Genomic DNA, 26,029 nt, shown 5'->3' on the forward strand with positions numbered 1-26,029 from the left:
TTGTTCTGTGTTCTATCCCATATTCTGCAGTTATTTTATATAGTATTTTAGCAATATATGTCATTAATAAGCTTCCATGATCTTCTTACACCCTCCTATGTTCATCTTGTAGTTGTAAGAGAAAGGGACGAAACCAATGTAAAAGACTAAAAGACGAAGGATAACTAAAATACAAAGAAGGACAAAACTACAAAAACTAACTTAAATTCATGAAGTAGGAAGCTACGGGAGGAATGTAGAATTGGTGGAATTGGTGGATTATTCAAAGACTTTTTCTCTTGTTGCTATTTTTTCTTTTCTGTGAAGGTTTTATTGTCTATTGTTGCTATAAAATATTGGCAATTGCATCAGCTAGATGTTAATAATGTGTTTCTTTATGGTGATCTTGATAAAGAAGTTTATATGCAATTGTCTCAGGGTTTTCATAGCAAGGGGGACTGTTATTTAGCAAGTAATAGACCTCTAGTATGCAGACTTAGAAATCTCTTTATGGCTTGAAGCAAGCCTCTAGACAATGGCATGCCAAGTTATCTGCAACCATTGTGCAATATGGATTCATACAATCTAAACTAGATTATGTACTTTTTGTCCACTTAAAGGGATCATCTTTCATAACCCTTTTGGTTTATGTTGATGATATTCTTATCACAGGGAATGATCCTTATTGTGTGACTAAGTTAAGGAAGTTGCTTGATAGTAAGTTTGGAATCAAATATTTTGGTGCTTTGAAGTATTTTTTTGGGACTTGAAGTAGCAAGAAATGAAAATGGGATTAGTCTTAATCAAAGGAAGCATGCTTTGGAGGTGCTCAAAGGTTCAGCTATGCTTGGTTGTAAGCTAGTTAGCAAAGACACCAATGAAGCAACATTTGAGATTTTCCAATGATGAAGGAAAGCTAATTAAGGACAGTATATAAGGCTAATTGGGAGGATGATATACTTGACCTTGACTAGACCAGACATTTCTTATGCAATACACAGGCTCAGTTAATTTTTGAGTGAACCTAGAGAACTGCACATGTTGGCAGCTCAGAGAATATTGCAGTAGATAAAGGGCACTTCTGGTTAAGGAATTTACTTTCTAGCTAACTCTGATTTTCAATTGAAGGCATTTTGTGATGCTGATTGGGTAGGATGTACAAACACAAGAAAGTCTTTAACAGACTATTGTGTTTTCTTGGGAAACAGCTTGATTTCATGGAGGTCTAAGAAACAAACAGTAGTTTCTTGATTTTTTGCTGAGGTAGAATGTTGTTCAATGGCAAGCACATGTTGTGAGCTAACTTGGTTATTCTAGTAGCTTGAAGATTTCAAGATACAGCATCATAAAGCAGCTCTACTCTATTGCAATAATAAGGCAACTTTGCACATAGCATCCAACCCAGTATTTCATGAAAGAACTAAGTATTTCATGAAATAACTAAACACAATAAGGTGGATTGCCACCTAATTAATAAGGAAAAAAATATTCAAGTTGGATTGATAAAGTCATTCCACATTCCAAGCAATTATCAATTAGCAGATATTTTCACAAAGGCCCTTGGCTTGCCAGCTTTCATGAATTTGTTAAAAAGATTAGGCTTGTTGAATGTTTTTAGTGCTTCTATCAAATATCCAGAACCTTTCCAAGACTCACTAGCAGCTCCTACATCAGAAGCAGCCGTGGTCTTGAGGGGGACTGTTAAGAAGAAAGAAGAAATAAAGAGAGATTAAATGATGTTGTGTTGGAAGATTAGTTGAGCACGTGCTGATCACACTAGTTCCATAACATATTGAAGCAACTAATTGACACGTGCCTTAATGTTATTGGTAGATTAGCTTTTTTGTTAGTTAGTTAGGATTTGTAACCATTTTTCCCACTTCTTTTCATTCTTATCTTTTTCTATTCAATTGTATATAAATTAGAGTAATGTATTAGTTAAACATACCTTTTCATTCTTGGTTAAGCGGTAAGAAGCTTACCATTCAGTTTAGAATTCTCTCTGTGATTTAGATATTTTCTGTTTTAGATTTTATCAGTAATACTTAACAACCACAACAATATAGTCAAATTTTGAGGGGGAAATAATCAAATATGGCATGGTTGATTTGGGTAAAATGTCACAAACTAAATAATTTGGGGGAAAATGTCACAAGCTAAAAATCAAAACCGTTCATAAGAAAACAAGTGAGTGGGTTTACACATATTCAAATCCTCAAACATTTGCAATAAAAGACATAATGGAGATACATATCCTCCACATACAGCCATTTAATTCCCTTTTCACACTTAATTCATTTATAACTTACATTTATTCAGCTTCTCACATCTATTCATTTATTTCTTGCATAATTTGAATCATAAACACTAAATAATCTTGAATATGTAATATACGTTGATGAGTACAATGTAAGTAAACCTCTGAACTAATAATCCACTTCAAGTTTGTTTCTAAACAGAATGGCAGCAACCAATGCTCCCTTATTGGGGAAGAAAATTCCAAAATACACACCATTTTGAGAAATAAAGGCATATAATCCCTCAAGTTATGGTTTCATTGAGTACTTTACCAAGCCAGGAATATGAGTGTTCATAATGTAGTCTTCCCAGTCAATACATTTTGGATCAAAGTCAAACAAATGCACATCGGCATCACTCTCTCTTGCTGCCACTCGTAGCTTTTCAGTGTTGGAATCATCAAAACTGTATTGAATTAAAAAGCTATTATCTGTTGACACATGGATAATATGACTGAAAAATTAAGCATTAAAATAAATAATACCCACCTTCCTGTAAAGAATACATATGGTTTGTAGAGTTCAACCAATCGCATACCTAATGCGACCTTCCTCATACGATCAATATACATGTCCCGATAGTACTGGAAAAGTACTACATTTGCTAACAATAATACCTTTAAAGAATAAAGTCAGAAAATAAAATTAATGATATTATAGCATAGATAACATGAGAGAGAGAGAGAGAGAGAGAGAGAGAGAGAGAGAGAGAGATTTGTGTTATTTATTTATTTGATATTTTATTGTATATTTTAATGGTAGGGCTTGGGTTAAATATGTGTTATTTATTTATTGTAAATGGATCTATATATTATTGTATTAGACATTTATTATTATTGTATATGTATATGAAATTATATATTTTGGTTTTTAAAAAAAAAATAAAAAAGAAGATATTATACATTTTAATTTTTAAAGAAAATACAATATAGAAGATTTTAATGGAGGGTTCATATTTAGAATAGAATTTAAATTTGATTAAAAATAGAAAGTAAAATAATGTGTAAAATTGTGAGACATTTAAAGCAATATTACAAGGTCAACCAAATGTCAAATAACTTCAATTTTATATATACAAGAAACAAGGCTTGACCGCATTTCTCTTGTGAAAATTAAAGATTATATATATATATATATATATATATATATATATATATATATATATGCAGACGTGCATATGTGCTTGCACACACAACACATATCTTCCTTGACATTCCAAGTTACCATGGCGAGCCCCGTTAATAAAAAATGATATTTTGCACGGTATAATGTTTTCAATTTTTCTATTAAATCTTAAAACAAGGGATAGAGATGTATGCTAAGTTTGGATTGGAAGAGACGAGGAGACTATTGGGGAATGGAGAAATGATTTGAGAGGATTTGAAGGGGTTCTCAAACCATTTTTTTAATCCCTTCAATTTGTGAAAATTAATTTGAAGGGGAAGGGATTCAATTTGTCCTTAATATTTCTTAAGTATATAGTTAAATAAATTAATGATATAATTACTAATTTCTTTATGTATTTTCCTTTCCTTTCCTTCCAACTCTACAACATAATTAGAGGATCAATAACATTGAATCTCCTCCCTTCTCTCTTAATTTTGAAAACATCCAAGGGGAAAATATATCTACTCCCCCTTTTCGCTCCCCTCTGCTCCTCTACCTGTCACTCTTATCTTCTCCCATCCTCTCCTCTCCTTTCAAATTTCCAAGCAGAGTGGAAAGAATTCATCTTGGTGCCTATAAAAATAGGCTCCTATCTTAGTGTTTTACACTTTTTCCCCCGTGAATTTGGAAATGAGAAACTATTACTAAATATGGGAACCAAATTAAAATGCCTTACAATTTCATTTTTCATGTTTATAATCTTGGTTACTAAGTTAAAAACAAACCTTCAATGGCAGTTTATATCGAATAGCCATATATGCATGAAATTGAGCCATACTGCTTAACACTATTCCCTTCCCGACTTTGATTGATTTCCCATCTTTACCAATCCACGGATTTCTAGTGAAGTACCGGAAGATGAATTCGTGAAGAGTATATAATTTCATTGGATTTCTCAATGATGAACCAACATGGAAGATGATCGTAGAAGACTTATTTGCATGAGCCACCATGGCCACAATCATAGAATTTACCACCATGTCTACTGGTATCTGCATGTATTTCAAATTTTCATATTGAATATATACTTATTGAAAAGAATAAATATGTACAAACACAACCATAGAAGCAAGAGCTATAGGTGTGTGTCTACATGTGCTTATGGCGTAAAGAATGAAGAATGAGTTTAACTCACTATATCTAAGATTGACTTAGGATGGGCAGTAAAGCATTCCAATTTTCCTTTACCGTAGGCAGAAATTACTCCATCAATGGTTCTGTAACAAGAAAATTAATTGTAACAAAACATGAATTACTCACGAAAAGAAAAAAAAAAAAATAAAGAAAAAAAAATCAATTTAATGTTATTTTCTTGAACCTCGATTACCCAAAATTCTGAGCTTCTATAATTTAATGACAAACTATGATTACCTTGTGCCTTCAATCCAACCTGAAAATGGTTCTTTGTAAGTACTGGTTACCATGGTGGGTCGTATGATGACTAGGGGCAGATTCTGATTAAATTGTCCTAAAAGCATTTCTCCCATTGCTTTCGTATATGTGTAGGTGTTTGGCCATCCATATAGTTTTGCCCTAGCAATTAATAAAAACAAAAAATATAATTAAAAAGAGGGATCAAATAATTTTTTTTGATACAAGATAAAATTCTACTCTAATTTAATCTAAGTGTATATGTATGTGAAACTCCTTTCTGGAGACGTGAACTCCAGCCCTTACCTCCCACACTCTACAAGTATTTATATTTGTAGAGTGACCATTGTAACAAGAGTGTGCGGTGGTAAGAGGGGTCAAATAATTAATTTGTAAGAGAATGACTTCATTATTAATCACAAAATTTAAGCACAGGTAAAACTTAGATATAGTACCTTAAATATTATTCTTTAAATAGGTTTACCCTTATTAAATTTCTACCATCTTTCTGATTAATTATCTCTGCAAAGGCGTTAAAAACATCTCCTATAGCTAGGTTTTTTTTCCCTGATCATTGACAAAACCTGATGGATTAATTGGATTCTAATGGTTAGTAAATTCCTTCAACAGATCAAAGCTTGAATGGATCTAAGGTTTCGTAAATTCTTCTTTACATCACCCAAAGCACCAGACTACCTACACCTATGGGACCTAAGTTTCCTTCATGACTTTTAATATTATAGTCAGGAAACATAACTTTGTTAGATTCAAGAAAAAGACAGTGCTGAACAGGTCATATTATGTTAGATTCTTAAAAACCTTTCAATGCCAAAATCCTTCATGGTGGATATGATTGCTTCATTCGTGGCGCCTTGTACTCGTAATCTATCCAGGTATTCCTTCACAAGTTCTTTTTCGGCATTGATATCTAATTTTGAGGTTCCTTTTAGCGTGTCTCCCATGTAAAATGGGCTCTCTAGTATGTTCCCTCCCTTCTCGCTGCACACATAAGCTATGAAACAACAACTAGTTCATTGATGAGTGCTCATGTTTTACTATATATTCCAATGACGGATAATTTTGCATTGCAGATGAAAAAAAAATATAATTCTTTTTGCACTAGCAATCATTACTTGACGTTCAAAATAGCTAATTAGTGTATAAGGGCAGAGTTCCAGTCTACACTGACCAGTTGATACATGGAGAAGCACCTTCAATTTAACACAATTCTGCGCAAAGCTCAAAACATGAAAAGCTCCAAATGTGTTGGTGCCCAATGCAACATCATATCTAAAAGAGGAAAGAAAGGAATAGAAAAAGTGAAGAAGATTTATATTTTATCGTATGACTCTTTTGATTACTCACACATTGTTCATTGTTACCTTTCATCAAAGTTCGTTGTAGCAGAAGAATTTAAGACGATGTCGATTTCTTTCCACATCTCTTCTCTCAATGTACAATCTTTGATTCCTAAATTCTCATCACAAACGTCACCAGAGATAGGAGTAACCCTTTCAGAGATAAATGATTCTAGATTTGCACCCATGCTCTTTCTTAGTACATTAAATAGGTCCTTTCCTAGTATCTACACATAAACGAATAGATATGACTGATTAAACACAAGGCTCTTAGAATAGTATACATTAAAAAAAAAGATTAAAATTATTACGCACAACTATTTGACGTACTCCAGAAATTGGTTGAAATTATGACTTTTAGTCAAGATTTTAGTTGTTTTTGGGCGTGTGTAAAATTATGTAAAATATTTGTGTGTAATAAACACTACCAAAAAAAAAAAAAGTATTCAAACCTATTTAGTGTGAATAATATTATAATGTAATTAAATCCAAGGAAATTAAATAATTCTCAAATTAAAAGCAAGACTAAAATATAAATTAACCAATTAAATTTAGGGTCATTTTTATTTGATCCTTGATGTTTAAAACTTTTGATTTAGTTCTCATTTTAGTTTTTCAACATTAGAGACCAAAATAAAAGTTTTCCTAAACCTAGAAGTGTAATTTATAGTTTAGTCTGAAGGAAATCATGTGTTTTACATGTAAAAACTAAAAACCAATAGTTCTGCGCATTCATTTTATTGCTTATAAAATTAAAAAGAACTAAATGGGTACCTCATTCCGAAAACGTTGTGTAGCAGACTTATTGTCTGAAGTTCTCAAAAGAAGATAGAGTTTTTTCACATTTGGTTGAGCCCTGAGTATTTTCTCCACAAAAACTGTCAATTTATGCAAGCAAAGTTATCACTTATCACTAACACCAACATCCTTCAATACATGCAGGCACACAATCGTTACAAGAAATACAGGGAGGTAGTGCTATATAGTATATACTATAAATTAGTGGAGCCAAGTGGAATACAAGCAACTTGGGTGACGCACGGGTCGTTTATAATTTTAGCTTTACACAAACATTAACATATGCTTTTCCAGGGTGAGAGAGAGAACCTTTTGCTAGAAAGCCTGTGGCACCAGTGACTAAAATAGTCTTGTTCTCAAAATATGGAAGTATACCTTCCAACTCCATGAAAGAAGAAATGAGAGACGAAAGAGTAAATGATGATGATCTAAAGCAAAGAATAGGTGATTTGATTTCTAAGGCGGATTTGAGAGTCACACCTTTCTTTTCTTTATATATATATATAGTACGTTTTGGCACCTTCCTCTCACGTTTCTTCACTTTTTTGTGTATTCGTTGGTTGCATTGTTACAGAATCAATTTATCCAGCCATTTCTAAATGTGGTCACCCGAGTGAAGTATAGTTAGCGAGTCGTACTTGGACCACAAAACATCAAGTCTACATTATCTCGGTACCTAATTTACATGGCTGTACGGAGTTGTCTTGGTCCATTAGTAATTATTAGAGATGGCAATGGGATGGGGCAGGTTCGAAGAATGGGGTTTTCACTCCCGCACCACATGATCTTATCTTTACCCCCCATACCCGCCCTGTCCCACATGACGGGAAAAATTTTCTTGCCCCATCCACACCCCTTGGGGCTCTGCGAACCTCTGCCTCATCCCGTAAAACTCTACTTCTAGTTAATTTACTCCCAAATATTACAATTGTTTTTAATAAAATTTGTTTCATTAAAAAAAATATACTTAAAAATTACAAATAAATTTATCTCATTAAATCAAACTAATTTTTAGCAAAAATTGAATAATATTATTAAAGTATTTAACAAGATAATGTCACAACAGAAACAAAAATCTCATAATAAAAAATTAATTATTCAATAGTAAAAAAATTTGTTTATAATAAAGACAAAAGAAAATGTTAAAATTAATACCTTATTTCTAACCTTGCTAGAGAAAAAAAAAAAAAAAAGAGGCAAAAAGCCTTGTTGGGTAGAATAAAATAAATTGATGGTATGTTTGTTTGAATAGTAGGATTTTAGGTATGAAAAATTTACAATTTAACCCTTATTAGTACAAGGTGGAACGAGGATGGGGTGGGACAGGGTGAGTTGGGTCTAAAAAGTCTAAACCCATCCCCGTCCCATCCTGTGGTGTAAGGCTAGAATCTCGCTTCATTCCCGCCCCACCACCTTTGTAGGATGGTGAAAACCCACGTAGGGCAAATCAGGGAAGGACGGGGAAAAATTGCCATCCCTAATAATTATAATGAAAATTGGTAGTTAGTAGCTGTTTGTTAATTCCTTTATAATTATAGGTTTACATAAACATAAATGTACAAAAACATACTGTGATGAGGGAGAGAGAACCTTTTGCTAGAAAGTATGTGGCACCAGTGACTAAAATAGTCTAGTTCTCAAAAAATTATAGTATACCTTCCATGGGACAAGGAAAGAGAGTAGTTGATGATGTTAGGTTCTAAAAGTTTAGAACAATTGGCAAACCGTGAATGCAAATTTGTCAAGAAATAGATTCCTAAATCTATAGGTATGATTAGACAATGCTTGAGGTGCTGCAAATCAGAACACAAAAATAAGAAAACTGCAGGTTTAGGAATTCGAAACATGCCAAGTTTGATCGATTGAGAAGAAGGCTCAACCAATCGAGATATAGATCTGCAGAATTTAATTAAAGCCCAATAGCTCATTAAGCCCATCAAGTGATTAGAATTTAGATCTAATTTTCCTATTATTTAAAGGAAATCTTAAGGCACATTTTATTATGACTTTGGAGTTTATCTTTTGAGATTAAAAGGTGTTGTGCCTTCTCCTTTCAAAATCACTACCAAAATTCCATCTATGCACCTTTAGAACTTGTAGATCTGAAGTTGCTGTAACAAGATTATACATAATTGATGATTTAAAGTTTTGAGTGGAATCTTAAAGTCACAAAAGAGGGTGTTTGTGTGCAACAAATTCAGAATAGAAGAGTCTGTGGATTAAATCTATTGTAAAGACTTTCATTCTATTAGTGAATGTTGCATTGTGAATTGTTTAGGTTAAATTCTCCCTAAGTTTTTTACCTTGAAACTGAATTGTTTCATAAGTTTTCTAGGGTCATCATATCGTTTGTGTTCTTTTCCACTGTGCAAGATATGATTTATTATTTTTTAACTTATATCTACTAAATTGATCTAAGTAACAACTTGGCTATTAAATTAGGTTAAACAATTTGTGTTTTCAAGAGTCTAAACAAATTAATAGGTGGAATCAGAGTGGGTTCACTCTCATTGGATTAATGCACTACAAAAAACTGTCTATAGTGGCGTTCAGGAAATGCCACTAGAAGTCTTAAAAACAACATTCTCAACTATCTTCCTTGTAACAAATACAAATCAGTGGTTACTTCAAGAGTTCTTATCATACATTATTCATGAACAATAAATGAATATGTATAACCATTGTTAATTGCACTGTATATAGCATGAGTCAATGACTAGTATATTAAATAAAACGAACATAAACAAATTTTTTCTTAAGTTGGATCTGAACAATTACAACCTATTCAATCAAACTCAATTTATTTATTGCACTATTTTTGAATCGCTCTACCGAAGTAGCTAGGAAGCTAGTCTGCCCACAAACCTTTATTTAATGCGCTATTCATATGGTTAGAGTGAGGTTGGTAATGTTGCCTAACCTAGTTTCACATTAATTATTATTATTATAAACTTTAGACGCTAGAACTTAAATTTTAGTTGCTAACTCGCGTTGGTTATAAATGCAACTACAGACTGAGGCTAACGACTGACAAAGTGTCTAAAGTAAACTAAGTCCTTTTCGTACCATATCTATTCCCACCCCCACATTAATGATTATTACCTAAAATTTAAATGCTAACTAACTCGACTTCGTTTTTGTGGTTGTGTAATAGTGCATAGTGTTTGATACTTTAATTAACAAGAGTTTGGAAGGAAATACTATTTTCCTTATCTTTCAAGAGAAAGATAAAAATGGGAAATATTAATATAAAAATTATAAAAAAAAAAAAAAGTTGTGTTCTTAAAACTCTAGTAATCACAATTTTTTTCAAAACCTTTTCATCACTTTCCCAATATACCCAAATGGACTGCAAAAGAAATTTGAGTGAAGGGTTGTGGCTAGTGATGGTTTAGGACTTTCTTTTAATGGATTTGGGTGTGTTTGGATTCAAAATTTTAAATCCTTTACGATTTTTGCATTTTACACTGATATGTAATTAGATACCTGAATCTGGCCCTGTTATGTATTTAAATTACTAAGGTAACCTAGTCATTAGTATTATTATATTATAAAAATATGCAAGAAATAATTTTAATTAAAAAGGTGTCTCTTTTTCTCTCTTACGATATTATGTAGTTTAGTGCAAAAATGCTTACTAATACTTAAAATTACATAAACATTGTATTAGATGTTTCCATTTTAGATTAAACCAATTTGATCCAACTTGTTTGACTCGACTCATGGTTAGATAGATGGGTTAGGGAGCTATAAATATACTCTAGAAAGTTTGAAAAAGGACTCTTAAAATTTAAGAGGGTTTGATATAAAAAGATTCAGAATGTTTGGATTTGAAAAGAATTTTTGCATCCTAAACCCAACCAGTTACTACTCCTAGTCATAACCAAATACCATTAGAAAGAAACAAGGTGTGACCACATTTTTCTTGCCAACATTAAACATTAAAATGAAAAAACATATATACATACACACACGCACATATCTTCCCCCTATGATCCAAGTTATCATGCCGAGCCCAAACCCTGTCTTTTTTTTTTTTCTTCTTCATTCCTTCAATTTGAGAGAATTTGAGGGAAACAGATTCCAGAATATTTCATTACTAGTCATTAACTAGTGCAATGCATATAAAAACTGTTTATAATGAGATCAAAAGAAATTTTAGTTTCTTCTTCTTCAGTTGAATGTACCATTTCATTGTAGTATGAGATATTGCTATAAGTTAAATCTTGCTTTAGTCATTATTAGAGAGAGAGAAAGAGAGAGCCAAGATGACATTGAGAGATGAGAGTGACTAGGAAAGAGAAATGACTGGGAAAGAGAAATAAATGTGAGAGAAGAGAATGGTTGTGAGAAAATTGAAAAAGTTAAATGTTTAGGGAACTCTTAATACTTTTATATATATATATATAGATAAATAGATAGATAATTGTATGTATGTATGTAAATAAGTGATTAACATATTTAATCACTCAATATTTTTTATTAGAAACAAATTTTGACAAATTCATTGTTAAATCACATTACTTCTTATTCTCTATATGCTTGTGAAATTTCAAAATGAATTGAGATCGAAAACCATCTCATCTATAACACATTTAAATTTTAAAATTTTGTATTATAAAATTATACATAAAATATGAGTCTATGAATTGAACAATAAATAATATTCGATTGGTATGAAATTTGACATATGTGATAAGAATAGATAGAACATGCATTCCAATGGTGGGATTTTTAAGATATTAATTTGATAAAAAGTTATTTAATATTGCCTAAAGTTACGTCATGTGTAACTTGCTCTTGTCCCACACACACACACACACACACACACACACACACATATGAGTTAGGTTCAAAATGCACCTGGTGTAACTCTAAGCAATGTTACCGATAATGCTGAGATTGTCACTAAAGTAGGTTCGTCCAGATAGCTCAGCACGGACTTCGTCACTATACCTGCAAGAGTAAGAATGGAATCTTCTCTAAGTGGCCATTAGTGTGATGCCGGCCACGGAGTCTCCAATGGTAAAGTTAGAGACTAGATATGATAGATAGGGCTTATAAGAACTAGAGCGAATAAAGTGTTTCAACGAGTGAGTATGTACCAATGTTTGTTATCACTAAGTGGTCACAAGACCTATATACAAAAAGATAATGTATCTAAAAGAGAAAAGAAAAGAAAAGAAACATAAATCCTCGCTACATCCCTAAAAAAAAAAACACACTCGCCCTAACAAAAAGGTCCTATGCTAACTCTCCCCCTAAGTACATGACTACTCTCATACCCAAAACTACTCCCCCCTTTTTTCACGAATGACAAATGGCATCTCCTCATCACTAGAAGAGCTAGCATCCTCATCCTCATCAGCATCATCATCATCGGAGCCATTATCGTCCTCATCCTCTGAAGCTTATGGAGATAGAGAGTGACCCATCTGAACCTAACGTCGTGTAATACGATCCACACGAGTGTTCACCTAATACAACTCAATAGTGACAGTATCAAGGCGAGCATCCATACGCTTAAGCTGCACCATGATGGTCTTAAGCGTCACACCACCCGCAGAAGAAGAAGGAGCGAAGATGGACAGAGGAGTCACCATCTCAGTCCGTGGCCGCTTTGGTCGAAGCTGAGCCTTGCTCCGTTAAACAATACCGACGTCAATGGCACGTATGAAAGGAAAGTGGTCAGACTCGGGATAGAAGACAAAGGAGTGGCGAATGATCCTCGTGATAGTAGAAGGAAAGATAAACTTATCATGGGTCGCTGTATCCTTATAGACATCTATAAGGTAGAAAATGAAATAAGAGGGAAAGTCAATAGAAAGATTCTCTAAGAGGGACAACAAAAATCGAGCATGAGGCTCAGTAATAGAATTATAGTGAGACAAGGGATGTAGAACAAATGTCATCACCATATTCAGGAACCTCGGACCTTTTGCAAAGCTCGAGCATAAGGTGTTTTGACGTTCAGCCCATGAAGAAGGTGTCTCACAAAAGAAAGACAAAAGTTTGTCTTTGGACATAGTTCGCAAACATGGACAACCGGGGTAATCAGGATGCAATTCCCTTAGAACATGTAGCACTTCGGAGATAAGCTTGGAATTAATTACTATACATGTACCTTATACAAGAGTAATAAACTGAGGTACAGAAGAATCGAAACTGTGCATATTGGAGTAAAACTCCTGTATGATCACAGAGGGACAACTCACGGGTATCTCACATAGAGATTCCCAACCCTGCTTATGTATGACAGTCGGAAAAGCAGTATTAGAGAAGTCTGATAAAATATCGTGGTGTTCTGAATGAATGCCATGTTTGGAGAAGTTCTCTAAGAAGTCCTTACAGGCCTTCTCATCACGAAACCTGACATGGAGAGGTGTAGAATTGGAAGATGATGCCTCGGAACTAAAAAGGTTCCAAGACGGAGTAGATTTGCGCTTGGGTGCCATTGCGTAAACTATCCGAGAGAGAGAGAGAGAGAGAGAGAAGCACCATCAACAAGAGGACCAGAAAAAGGGAACTGAAAAGGTACGCATGCATGAACAATTCATGAGTATGTGACATGCAAATGGAATGCAAACACAAGGTTCCAACATATAAAACACACATCTAAATGCATGAAAATATTGTGAAAATGCAAATGGAATGAAATGCATGATCATGTATCATCATTTAAACAACACCCAACCCAAAAATTTCACAAAGATCTCAAAAACCCCAAATATTTTTCAAAAACCCAAAACCTAGGTCTAAAAAGCGTAATGCATGAAGAAAGAAGGATTAAGGACACTTACCTAGTGATTTGAGCTTGGTCTAGGCCGAAAATCACGTGGGTAGGAGGTTTTGAGTGAGAAAAAAGTTTTTGGGACGTGAAAAGACAAAAATTGTCGAGAGAGAACGAGAGAAATGATATCTGAAAATGCGTTGGATCTATTTAAAGAAAACGCGCCTCGATGGATCGAGACCTATCGAGAATTTGTCAAGCACTAATTCTCGATAGATAAATCTATCAAGGTGCTGCCAAGAATCTATCAATGGCAAAGAACCTCGATGGATCAAAAAGTTGTCGAGAAGCTACCGGCCAGACAGAAACTTTCCCAATTGATCGAGAATCTGTCGAGAAACTATCGAGACAAATTCTAAATAGCTTGATGGATCGAAGATGCGATAAGATTTATCGAGAAAAAGAAGTCCAAGGGTCTTGATGGATAGCTAGCTGTCGAGAGGTGTCAAGAAGCTATCGAGCTTGATAAAAACAGGTTTTCAAAGAGGAGAAAGACACACACAAAAGAATGCAATCAAGCAAGCTACTCAACCAAAGATCCAAACAACATGTTAAGCTCTCAAAACACTCTCAACAAGAAGAATGTAAAGAATTTAAGATCCAAACACACATATACACTAAATAAGTCTAACCAATTTTATATTTCAAAAACAAGCCAAGACAGTTTAATGAGCATACATTAACACGTGTATTTCTTGTGATAGCCAAATCACATTGTACCTGTACATGTATCAAAAGTAGCAAAGAATTTTGTGTGTTCTGTGTGAAAATATCGCAAGATTACATAAGTGTCTCATGTTATGATAATTTGAGATATGAGAAAATCAATTTAACTTACACACAATCATAACTGCTTGATGGGGACTATCACCTTCGAGGTATATCCTATAACTCCCACATCTCCTAGAAACATGTTTGCAACCATATTTAAAAACATTTTGATTTTGATTTTTCTTTGCATATTTTTTTTTCTTTTGAGCATATCATGCATGGGTATATATAGAGAGAGAAGAAATACCCAATTATATTAAGCTTTAAACATCACAATTTTGCTATGCCAAAGCATACCGATATTATACATGATTGGCGGGCTTTAGTGGTGAGATGGTTATTTATGTCTTTCTCTTAGGATTTTTAGTCCTTGTCAAAAAGAGTGATACGAGTGTTAAGTACAAGAGATTACTTAATTTTACTCATCACAAATATGAGCCACAAAGCTCACTTGCTTAGTTGTACATTGAGATGCTCACCTAAGCTATGAAAGATACAAAGTTTGGAAAACTTTGTTTCAATGGCCATCCAAGGTACACAAGTACCAATGTACACTAAACACACACTGTTTTTGTATTTTTCAGATTTTTTTAATTAATTTTTTTAATGAAAAACAAAATAAAGCAAAACTGAAAACAAATAAACAAAAACATGTTAACACAAAGCATAGCATAAAACTAGATAGACTCAAAAACAAAAAAGCAAAACACACAAGTAATGCATAAACAAAAAGAGAGGGAGAGAGAAAAAGTGACTGAATCACTTTGAGCCTTTTTCCTTCCACACCTTGGAAGGACCTTTCCTTTATGCGAACCCTTGAACCAGAGATGTGGGAGAAGCATTGAAACTGTTCAAGTTCAAAGGAACATGAGGGCCTTAAGAAGATCTCCAAGAGGAGCAAGAAAGGATGGAAACTAATTCTGGTTTCCAAATGAGATCATACTATTGCTCTATTGAGTGGTTAACCACTTGTAGCAATTAGGTCGAGTATGTCCTATAGCTCTATAGTTATGACAGAGATACTGCTTCTTTTGTTTAAACTTTTGGCTATTACCCTTCTTAGTTCTAGAGTTTTTAGTCTATTTCTTTTCAAGCTTAGGGTGTGCTCCTAAGATAGATTTACCCTTGTCTATGTTCTCACTAGCTAAACCAATTTAGCATCATTTTTCTCATAATCAACATAATTAGCAGGTGGAACAAACATAGTATTACTAGAAGAAGCAATATTAGGAGAAGAGAAATCATACCCCAAACTAGATCTATCAGAAGCAGATTTCTAAACGCTATGCATCTCATCAAGCTTTGCATTGGAAGTCCTCTCCAAATGAGCTTTAACCTAGAGCAGCTCCTCTTCAAGCTTTTTTGTCCTTTCAGCCAAGAAGTTGTTCTCAAACTGCAATGCTCCAATGGTCTGATTAGCTTCATCAACCTTTGTAGAGAGCTCTTCTCGATCGAGTTCCTCATCACTCAGCTTCTTGGTGGCCAACCTATACAATTTCTCGTGCTTTTCAGAGACATTGTATAGTTTTGCATAGGTTGTATGGATGTCATCCTGCTCATCCATATTCTCAAACTTAGACTCCCCCAAGTCCTCTTCTTCATCTACCTCTTCAACAATCCCTTTAGTAGGATTCACTGTGGCAGTGAAGGCATTCAACATTCCCTCGTCATCATTATTTGAATCATCTCAATTTCGGTGTCACTCAAGGTAGTAGCAAAGGCTTTGCTTTTCCCAATGGTCTTGAGATATGTTGGACATTCTTGTTTCATGTGTCCAAAATCTTGACAACCGAAACACTTTGGTCTGGAGGGAACAATGTACTAACCGTCATCCCTAGCATCCTTCTTCCCTTTATCTTGGGTCTTGAATGGTGAAAAACTATATTGCTTTCGGTCCGTGTCAAATCCTTTCGCATTCGCATTCTTTATAAACTTTTTGAACTGCCTTGTGATATAGGATTTCATCTTAGAATCTTCATCATCAGAAGACTCTTCGGTGTCACCGTTTTTAGCCTTCAGTGACATGCTCTTGCTCTTACTTAATTTCCCGATCCTAGACAAACCCAATTCGTAGGTTTGTAAGTTGCCAACCAACTCTATCAAAGGAATTTGGTCAATGTCCTTAGATTCCTCAATGGCAGTTGATAGGTTAAGAATGTATTGACCATTTGTGATGAATTAATTGATTAATTACCCAATTTTATTAATTAATCAAATTAACATGCAATGTATGTAGCAACACAAACAAATCACCAACTAAAATATAATGCAGCAAAAAATAAAGTTGACACGGTTTGTTTACAAATGAGAAAAACCTTCAAGGCAAAAACCCCACCAGGTGATTTTAAGGTCACCACTCCTGAGAATCCACTATTATCAAAACAAGCGGTTACAAGTAAAGGAATCTCAGTACCTTATACCAACCTACAATTGAACCCTTACCCCAGTATAAAATTGAACTTGTTTTGTAGTGACAATCTCTTCTTTTCAATGCACGGCTCCTACTACGTGACTAACCAATCTGATGCGCGGATCCTAATACGCGACTTGATCACCAACTTGAGGAGGATGTTGGCTGTAAAGTTCTTCTGTTCATCACACAATGAAGATCATGAAGTTGCTTCATCACAAAACCCTATGGTGTACAAATACAGCAGCTTCTTCAAGAGAAAGAAGAACTAGGGCAAATTCTGTCTTTGGTCACAATTTGCATGAACAAGACTTTGCTTAATACTCGCGCAACCTTCGATGGCCCTTAAAATAATCCTTATATATGTTTAGGATTGTGAGAAAAGAAAGCCTAAAAATACATTCACAAATTGGATGAAAATCTGCTTTTCATAAATCTCGACAGATACCCTATCTGTCGAGCAGCTGTTGAGCCTCTGGCTGAAAAATCTCTTTTAAATCTCGATAGATACTAGCTGTCGAGCTTTAAAATCCTACACTTCAATACTTGAATCTTGGATAGACTTGCATGACTTTAACACTTGAACTTGAAACCTTGTTTCTTGAAGTATTAAACACATCTTAGATCTACCCAAATACAAGTAAAGTGCGTTTTGTCAAAGGATTAGCCAATTACATAAAATGTTGACATATGCTCCTAACATGAATCACATATGTCCTAACAATCTCCCCCTTTGGAAATCCGTGACAAAACCACAAAAAATAAATGAACATATGAGAGAAGTCATAAATCACTCAACTCATACTCACTTGTTAAGTACAATAAAATCTATCCTAACACAAACTCTTGAAAAACTTTGCAAGAAGAAAGTTCATGGCAAGAGAGACTTTGACAACCTGTATTTCTGAAACACTTTAAACAAAACTCATCAAGGCATCTTAGTGTGAAACAAAAACAAAAGATTGCATACAATATATAGAAAGCATGTGCATAAAGAGATAAAAGAAACAAAACATGTAAAGATAAGAGAAAGAGCTGTAATAACAACCTCAAATGTATATATATCAACAAATACAAGGTTTTCTATCACAACATGATCACAAGATCTAAGGTACATGAACAATGTATCTAAAGTAGAGAGAAAAGAAAACGATACATAAAGTCCTCACTACATCCCTTAACAAAAATATACACTCCCCCTAACAAAAATCTCCTAAGTACTAACTCTCCCCCTATGTATATGACTACTCTCATATCCAAAACTACTCTCCTTTTTTGTCACAAGGGACAAAGGGTAAGTACATCAAGTAGACATCTCATCAGTACTAGAAATGCTAGAACCATCATCCTCAGCATCAATAGCATCAAAATTACCATCATTGTCCTCATCCTTAGAAGCCACTGGAGTAGGAGGAGGAGAAGCAATGAAGCCACCCGTGACAGCCTGTCATCGTGCAATACGACTAACACGGGTGTGACACAACTCATCACTGAGAGTGTCAAGGCAAGCATCCATGCTCACAAGCTGTGCCATGATGTCCTCGAAAGTCACTCCGCTAGCAAAAGAAGAAGGAGTGGAGGTGGATGGAGCTGTAGAAGCTAGAGGAATCGTTGTCTTGGGCCACCTCAAACGTAACTGCGCCTCGTTCCATTTAACGATAGCGGCGTCTATGGCACACATGACATGGAAGTGGTCAAAAACAACAAAGGAGACAGAAAAGCGGCGAAGAATCCTCATGATAGCCGAAGGAAAAATGAGCTTATCACGGGTTGTCGTATCCCTATAGACATCAATGAGGGAAAGAATAAAATGAGAGGGGAAGTCTATAGTGAAATGCTCTACGAGGGAAAGCAAAAACTGAGCACAGGGCTCTGTTATGGATTTATAGTGAGACAGAGGATGTAAAACAAAGGTCATAACCATGTTAATAAACCTAGGACCTATAGCAAAGGCCGAACAAGGAGTGAACTGATGATCGCCCTAATCAGAAGGACGCTCACAAAAAAGAGACATTAGCTCGTCTTTAGACACGATCTTAAAGCGATCACAACCGAGGTAGTCAAGATGCACTACCTTCGGGACGTGGAGCACTTTAGATACAATATCCGGTGTGACCACAATGCATGTACCTCGAGCACGAGTGACAAAGAGAGATACTAAATAATCTAATCTGTGCATGTTGGAGTAGAACTTCAGTATGATCACGGATGGACAAGTGACCTGGATGTCACACAGTGACTCCTAACCCCTATTGTGAATGACAGTGGTAGATCAGTGTCGAAGAAATTTGACAAAATGACTTGGCGTTCCGAATGAGTGCCTCATCTAGAAAAGTTCTCTGAAAAGTCCTGTGGGGCTTTATCATCATAGAACTGAACATGGGAAGGGGTAGGATCAGAAGAGGATGCCTTAGAACGAAGAGGGTTCCAAGACGGAGTAGATTTTTGTTTAGGTGCCATAGAGCAATTAATCGAAACAAGAAGAGAGGTAGAAAGAGAGACACACAGAAAAGCACCCATCACAATCAATATATAAGAATATAGAGAATGTAAGGTACATATGCATGAAAGTGCATGAGTATGTGATATGCAATAGTAAAAACATCATAGGCTTAGCTCAATCCAAACCTACCAAAACACAATCATTGCAATAAGGTAAACACACATCTAAAATGCATGGAACATTGTTATAATGCAATTGTGATGCAATGCATGATGATTTAAAGCCATTTTACAAAGCCCATCCTAAAAATTTCACAAAAACTTCATCAATTTTGAAAAATCCAAAAAGTTAGGTCAAATGCATGAAATGCATGACGAATGAAGGATTTAAGACCCTTACCAATGAAGAAATACTTGATCTAGGTTGAAACACCCTTGAGGATGAAGTTTGGAGTGAGAAGAGTGTGTTTGGGAGGTGAAAAGATTAAAAAAAATCGAGAGAGATCGAGGAGAAATGAAGAAAAGTAGTGTGGATCCTATTTATAGAACCTCTTAATTCTCAATAGATCGAACGGTGTTAAGCTTTAAAGGCTTGAAGACATCCAGCTATGGAGCAACTATCCAGAGGTTTCTATAGTGAAAAGGACTCGATGGATCGAGGAGCTATTTAGCATCTATCGAGGAGACAGAAACTTTCCCGATGGATTAAGAAGCTATCAAGATTACGATAAAAAGAAGCTGAAGAGCTCGATAAATAGCCTAGCCATTGAGAGGTGTCGAGGAGCTGTCGAGATTGCTTTAAAAACAGTTTTTCAAGAAAAGAAAAACATAAACAGGAATGTAATCAAATATGCAACTCAACCAAGGATCCAAACAACATCTTAATCTCTCAAAACATCTCTCAATCAAGAAAAATGTAAGCACATAGATCTAAACACACACACACACACACACACACACACACACACTAAACAAGTCTAACCAATTTTATATTTCAAAAACAAGTTAAGACAGTTTAGTGAGCATACATTAACACATGTAAACCTTGTGATGACCAACTCACAGTGTACTTGCACATGTATCAAAAGTAGTAAAGAATATTGCAAGTTGTGTATGAAAACATCGCAAGATTGCATAAATGTCTATATGTTATGATAGTTTGAGATATGAGTAAATCAATTTAACTCACACACGATCATAACTGCTTGATGGGGACTATCACCTTCGAGATACATCCTATAACTCCCACATCTCCTAGAATACAAGCTTGCAATCATGTTTTAAAGCATTTTGATTTAATTTTCTTTGCATATTTTTCTTTGATTAAGCATATCATTCATGGGCATACAAGAGAGAGAAAAGAAATACCCAATTATGTTAAGCTTTTTGACGTTGCACTTTTGCCATGCCGAAGCATACAAGTGTTATTTCATGATTGGCGGGCAATAGTGGTGAGATATTATCTATGCCTTTCTTTTAGGATTTTTTTAGTCATTCCTGTCAAAAAGAGTGATACGAGTGTTAAGTAAAAGAGATAACTTAATTTTACTCATCACAAACAAAAAGCCACAAAGCTCACTTGCTTAGTTTTGCATAGAGATGCTAATTTAAGCTACAAGAGATACAAAGTTTAGAAAACTTTGTTTCATTGGCCATTCAAGGTACATGAGTACCAATGTACACAGACACATTACTTTTGTATTTTTCTAATTTTTCAATTTTTTTATTTTTATGAATGAAAGCAAAATAATACAAAACTGAAAAATAAACAAACAAAAACATGTCAAACAAAGCAATGCATAAAAACTAGATTGTCTCAAAATAAGAAAGCAAAACACATAAGTAATGCAAAAACAAAAACAAAAGGAGCAGAGAGAGAAAAAGTGACTAATTCACTTGGAGCCTTTTTCCTTTTACATCTTGGAAAAACCTTTCCTTTTGGCAAATCCTTGAACCAGCGGAGAGGGGAAAGAATTGCAACCGTTCAAATTCGTAAGGAACATGAGGGTCTTGAGGAGATCTCCAAGAGGAGCAAGAAAGGATGAAAACTGACTCAAGTTTCCTAAAGAGACCATGTTGTTTCTCTATTGAGTGGCTTGCCACTTGTAGCAATTTGTCGAGTATGTCCAGCTACTCCATATTGATGACAGAGATGCTGCTTCTTCTCTTTGGACTTTTGAGCATTACTTTTCTTAGCCCTAGGGTTTTTGGTTTCTTTCCTAGCTAGCTTAGGGGGTGCTCCTAAGATAGATTTACCCTTGTCTATGTTCTCACTAACTATCACAATTTTAGCATCATTATTCTCAGATTCAATATTGTTAGCAGGAGAAACAAAAACAGTAGTACTAGAAGAAGAAATATTAGGAGAAGAGAAATCATACTGTAAAATGGTTCGATCGGAGGCGGATTTCTGCATACTAAGTATCTCATCAAGCTTTGTACTTGAGGTCCTCTCCAACTAAGCTTTAACTTGGAACAGTTCTGCCTCAAGCTTCTTAACCTTCTCAGCTAAGAAATTGTTTTTAAACCTCAATGCTCCAATGGTCTGATTTGCTTCATCAAACTTTGCGGAGAGTTATTCTCATTCAAGCTCCACATCACTAAGCTTCTTGGTGGCCAACCTATACAACTTCTCATGCTTTTTCGAGACCTTATATAACTTTGCATAGGTTGTGTGGATACCATCTTGCTCATCTATCTTTTCAAACTTTGACTCCACCAAGTATTCTTCTTCAACCACATCTTCTACAATCCCCTCAGTAGGATTGACAGTGGCGGTGAAGGCATTTAGGATTCTGTCATCCTCATTTTCGGAATCATCCTCAGGCTCAGTGTCGCTCAAGGTAGCAGCAAGTGCCTTGCTTTTCCCAATGGACTTGAGATAAGTAGGGCACTCTTGTTTCATGTGACCGAATCCTTGATACCCGAAACACTTGGGTCCTGAGGGAACAGTGTACTAACCGCCATTCCTAGCATCCTTCTTCCCTTTGTTTTGGCTCTTAGACTGAGAAGAACTTGATTACCTACGGTCCTTGTCAAAATCCTTTGCATTGGCATTTTTCATGAATTTCTTGAATTGCCTAGTGATGTAGGACTTCATTTTAGAATCTTCATCGTTGGAAGACTCATCTGTGTCACTGCTCTTGGCCTTTAGTGCCATGCTCTTACTCTTGCTTAACTTCTTGATCCTAGACAAACTCAACTCATAGGTTTACATATTTCCAACTAGCTCTATCAAAGGAATTTTATCAATATCGTTTGACTCCTTAATCACAGTGATCTTAGCATGGAATCTCTCAGGCAGAGATCTGAGCACCTTTCTCACAATCTTGGGTTCGGGAATGGTTTCCCCAAGATTAAATGATGAGTTCACTATGTCCTTGTATAACTTAGCATAGGTTGTGTGGATGTCATCTTGCTCATCTATCTTTTCAAACTTTGACTCCACCAAGTATTCTTCTTCAACCACATCTTCTATAATACCCTCAGTAGGATTGACAGTGATAGTGAAGGCATTTAGGATTCCGTCATCCTCATTTTCAGAATCATCGTCAGGTTCAATGTCGCTCAAGGTAGTAGCAAGTGCCTTGCTTTTCCTAATGAACTTGAGATAAGTAGGGCACTCTTGTTTCATGCGACCGAATCCTTGATACCCGAAACACTTGGGTCCTGAGGGAACAGTGTACTGACCGCCATCCCTAGCATCCTTCTTCCCTTTGTCTTGGCTCTTAAACTGAGAAGAACTTGATTGCCTATGGTCCTTGTCGAAACCCTTTGAATTGGCATTTTTTATGAATTTCTTGAACTACCGAGTGATGTAAGACTTCATTTTAGAATCTTCATCGTCGGAAGACTCATTTGTGTCACTGCTCTTGGCCTTTAGTGCCATGCTCTTACTCTTGCTTAACTTTTTGATCCTAGACAAACTCAACTCATAGGTTTACATATTTCCAACTAGCTCTAGCAAAGGAATTTTATCAATAACCTTTGACTCCTTAATTGCAGTGATCTTAGCATGGAATCTCTCGGGCAGAGATGTAAGCACATTTCTCACAATCTTGGGTTCGGGAATGGTTTCTCCAAGATTAAATGCTGAGTTCACTATGTCCTTGAGCCTGGCATAAAACTCATCAAATGACTCATCCTCCTCCATCTTAATTTCTTCGAAGCTAGTAGTGAGCCTCTGAAACTTCGAATCCTTAACAGCCTTGGTTCCCTTATGGGTTGTTTGGAGAATGGTCCATGCTTCCTTTGTAGTTTCAATGAATGATATCTTCTTGAACTCCTCATTTGTGACCAAACTGAATAAAGCATTCAATGCCCTACTGTTGAAATTTGCTACCTTGATATTTGCAGCATCTCAGTCGGCCAACACTTCCTTTGGCTTGGTCCAGCCTATATCCACAGCTTGCCACACTTTCTCATTTAAAGATTACAAGAAAACTCTCATACATACTTTCTAGTATGCATAGTTAGTGCCATCAAATAAAGAAGGTATAATTAACGATTGTCCTCTGTCCATGACAAACAGAGGTCAATAGATCACACAGTAAAGATTAAGCCTAATCAGAGTGTACTTGCTCTAATACCACTTGATAGGCTAAGAATGTATTGACCCCTTGGGTAAATTAACCAATTAATTAATCAAGTCAATTAATTAAGTCAATTTAACATGTAATATGCGTAGTAGCACAAATAAATCACCAAATAACTAAAAGCAGTGGAAATTAAATTTGACACGGGTGATTTGTTTATGAATGGGGAAAACCACTGAAGCAAAATCACACCGGCTGAATCTAAGGTCACCACTCTCGAGAATCCATTATTATCAAAACAAGAGGTTACAAGTAAAGGAATTTCAGTACCATATATCAACCTATAGTTGAACCCTTACCCCAATACACAATTGGACTTGTAATGTAGTGACAATCTCTCCTTTCAATGCATGGCACCTAGTACGTGACTAATCAATCGATGCGCGGATCCCAATACACTGCTTAAACACTAACTTGAGAAAGATGTTGGCTGTAAAGTTCTTCAGTTCATCCACACAATGAAGATCAAGAAGCTCCTTGGTTACAAAATCCTATGGCGTACAAATGCAACAGCTTCTTCAAGAGAAAGATGAAGTAGTTCAACTTTTGTCTCTGGCCACATAATGCATGAAGGGATGCCCTAATTCCTTGTGTGACGGCCTTTAAAATAATCCTTATATATGTCTAGGGCTGTGAGAAAAGAAACCCTGCACAAATAGCTTGGATATGCGCGAAAAATAGATCTGGAAATCTGATTTTTGTAAACCTCGATAGAAAGGTTATCTGTCGAGGTGCTATCGAGCATCGAGCTAAAAGCTCCTTTTAAACCTCGATAGATGCTATCTGTCGAGTTTTAAAATACATCTTCACTTGTTTCTTGAATAGATTTGCATGGCTTAAACTCTTGAATTGAACACAATGTTGCTTGAAGATTTAAACCATTCTAAATTTACCCAATTACAAGTAAAGTGCGTTTTATCAAAGGATTAGTCAATTCTAAATAATATATGTTCATAACAAATTCCACATATGTCCTAACACCATTGTTACTTGCATTGTATATAGCATGAGTCAGCTACTAGTTTATTAAATAAAACAAATATAAACAAATTTTTTCTTAAGCTGGATCTGAACAATTACAACCTGTTCAATCAGACTCAGTTTATTTACTGCACTATTTTTGAATCGCTCTATCGAAGTAGCTAGGAAGCCAGTCTGCCCCAAAACCATTAACGCCCTATTCATATGGTTAGAGTGAGGTTGGTAATGTTGCCTAACCTAGTTTCACATTAATTATTATTATTATAAAATTTAGACACTAGAACTTAAATTTTAGATGCTAATTCGCGCTTGTTATAAATGCAACAACGGACTGAGGCTAATGACTCACAAAGTGTCTAAAGTAAACTAAGTCCTCTACGTACCATATCTATTCCCACCCCCACATTAATGATTATTACCTAAAATTTAAATCCTAACTAACTCGACTTCATTCTTGTGGTTGTGTAATAGTGCATAGTGTTTGATACTTTAATTAACAAGAGTTTGGAAGGAAATACTATTTTTCCTTATCTTTCAAGAGAAAGATAAAAATGGGAAATATTAAAAAAAAAAAAAAAAAAAAAAAAGTTGTGTTCTTAAAACACTAGAAATCACAAATTTTTTCAAAACCTTTTCATCACTTTCCCAATAGAGCCAAATGGACTGCAAAAGAAAGCTGTCTTCTTAACACCATTGTTACTTGCATTGTATATAGCATGAGTCAGCGACTAGTTTATTAAATAAAACGAATATAAAAAAATATTTTCTTAAGCTGGATCTGAAAAATTACAACCACTTCAATCAGATTCGTTTTATTTACTGCACTATTTTTGAATCGCTCTATCGAAGTAGCTAGGAAGCTAGTCTGCCCCCAAACCATTAACGCGCTATTCAAATGGTTAGAGTGAGGTTGGTAATGTTGCCTAACCTAGTTTCACATCAATTATTATTATTATAAACTTTAGACGCAAGAACTTAAATTTTAGATGCTAACTCGCGTTCGTTATAAATGCAGCTACAGACCGAGGCTAACGACTCACAAAGTGTCTAAAGTAAACTAAGTCCTCTAC

At 35.1% G+C, this 26,029-nt stretch overlaps 1 protein-coding gene across 2 annotated transcripts; it reads right to left on the bottom strand.

Annotated features, from left to right (window-relative positions):
- Window positions 1–2,272: 2,272 nt before the first annotated feature.
- On the bottom strand, window positions 2,273–7,437 carry LOC142607150 (alcohol-forming fatty acyl-CoA reductase-like). 2 transcript variants are annotated; one of them, XM_075778575.1, is made up of 11 exons: window positions 7,280–7,437; window positions 6,947–7,050; window positions 6,197–6,399; window positions 6,004–6,104; window positions 5,634–5,826; window positions 4,815–4,976; window positions 4,579–4,660; window positions 4,169–4,435; window positions 2,766–2,893; window positions 2,526–2,682; window positions 2,273–2,460 (listed from the first exon to the last, which is right to left on the bottom strand). In XM_075778575.1, the coding sequence occupies exons 1-10, from the start codon at window positions 7,356–7,358 to the stop codon at window positions 2,526–2,528; spliced, it is 1,476 nt and encodes a 491-aa protein (XP_075634690.1). In that variant the 5' UTR covers window positions 7,359–7,437; the 3' UTR covers window positions 2,273–2,460. The 2 variants fall into 2 exon arrangements, with proteins under 2 accessions (XP_075634690.1, XP_075634689.1); XM_075778574.1 differs by lacking the exon at window positions 6,947–7,050 and having other exon boundaries at window positions 2,273–2,682; window positions 7,280–7,370.
- Between the last annotated feature and the right edge of the window lie 18,592 nt (window positions 7,438–26,029).

This window comes from Castanea sativa, chromosome 8 (genome assembly GCF_040712315.1).
Source record: "Castanea sativa cultivar Marrone di Chiusa Pesio chromosome 8, ASM4071231v1".
Lineage (NCBI taxonomy): Eukaryota > Viridiplantae > Streptophyta > Magnoliopsida > Fagales > Fagaceae > Castanea > Castanea sativa.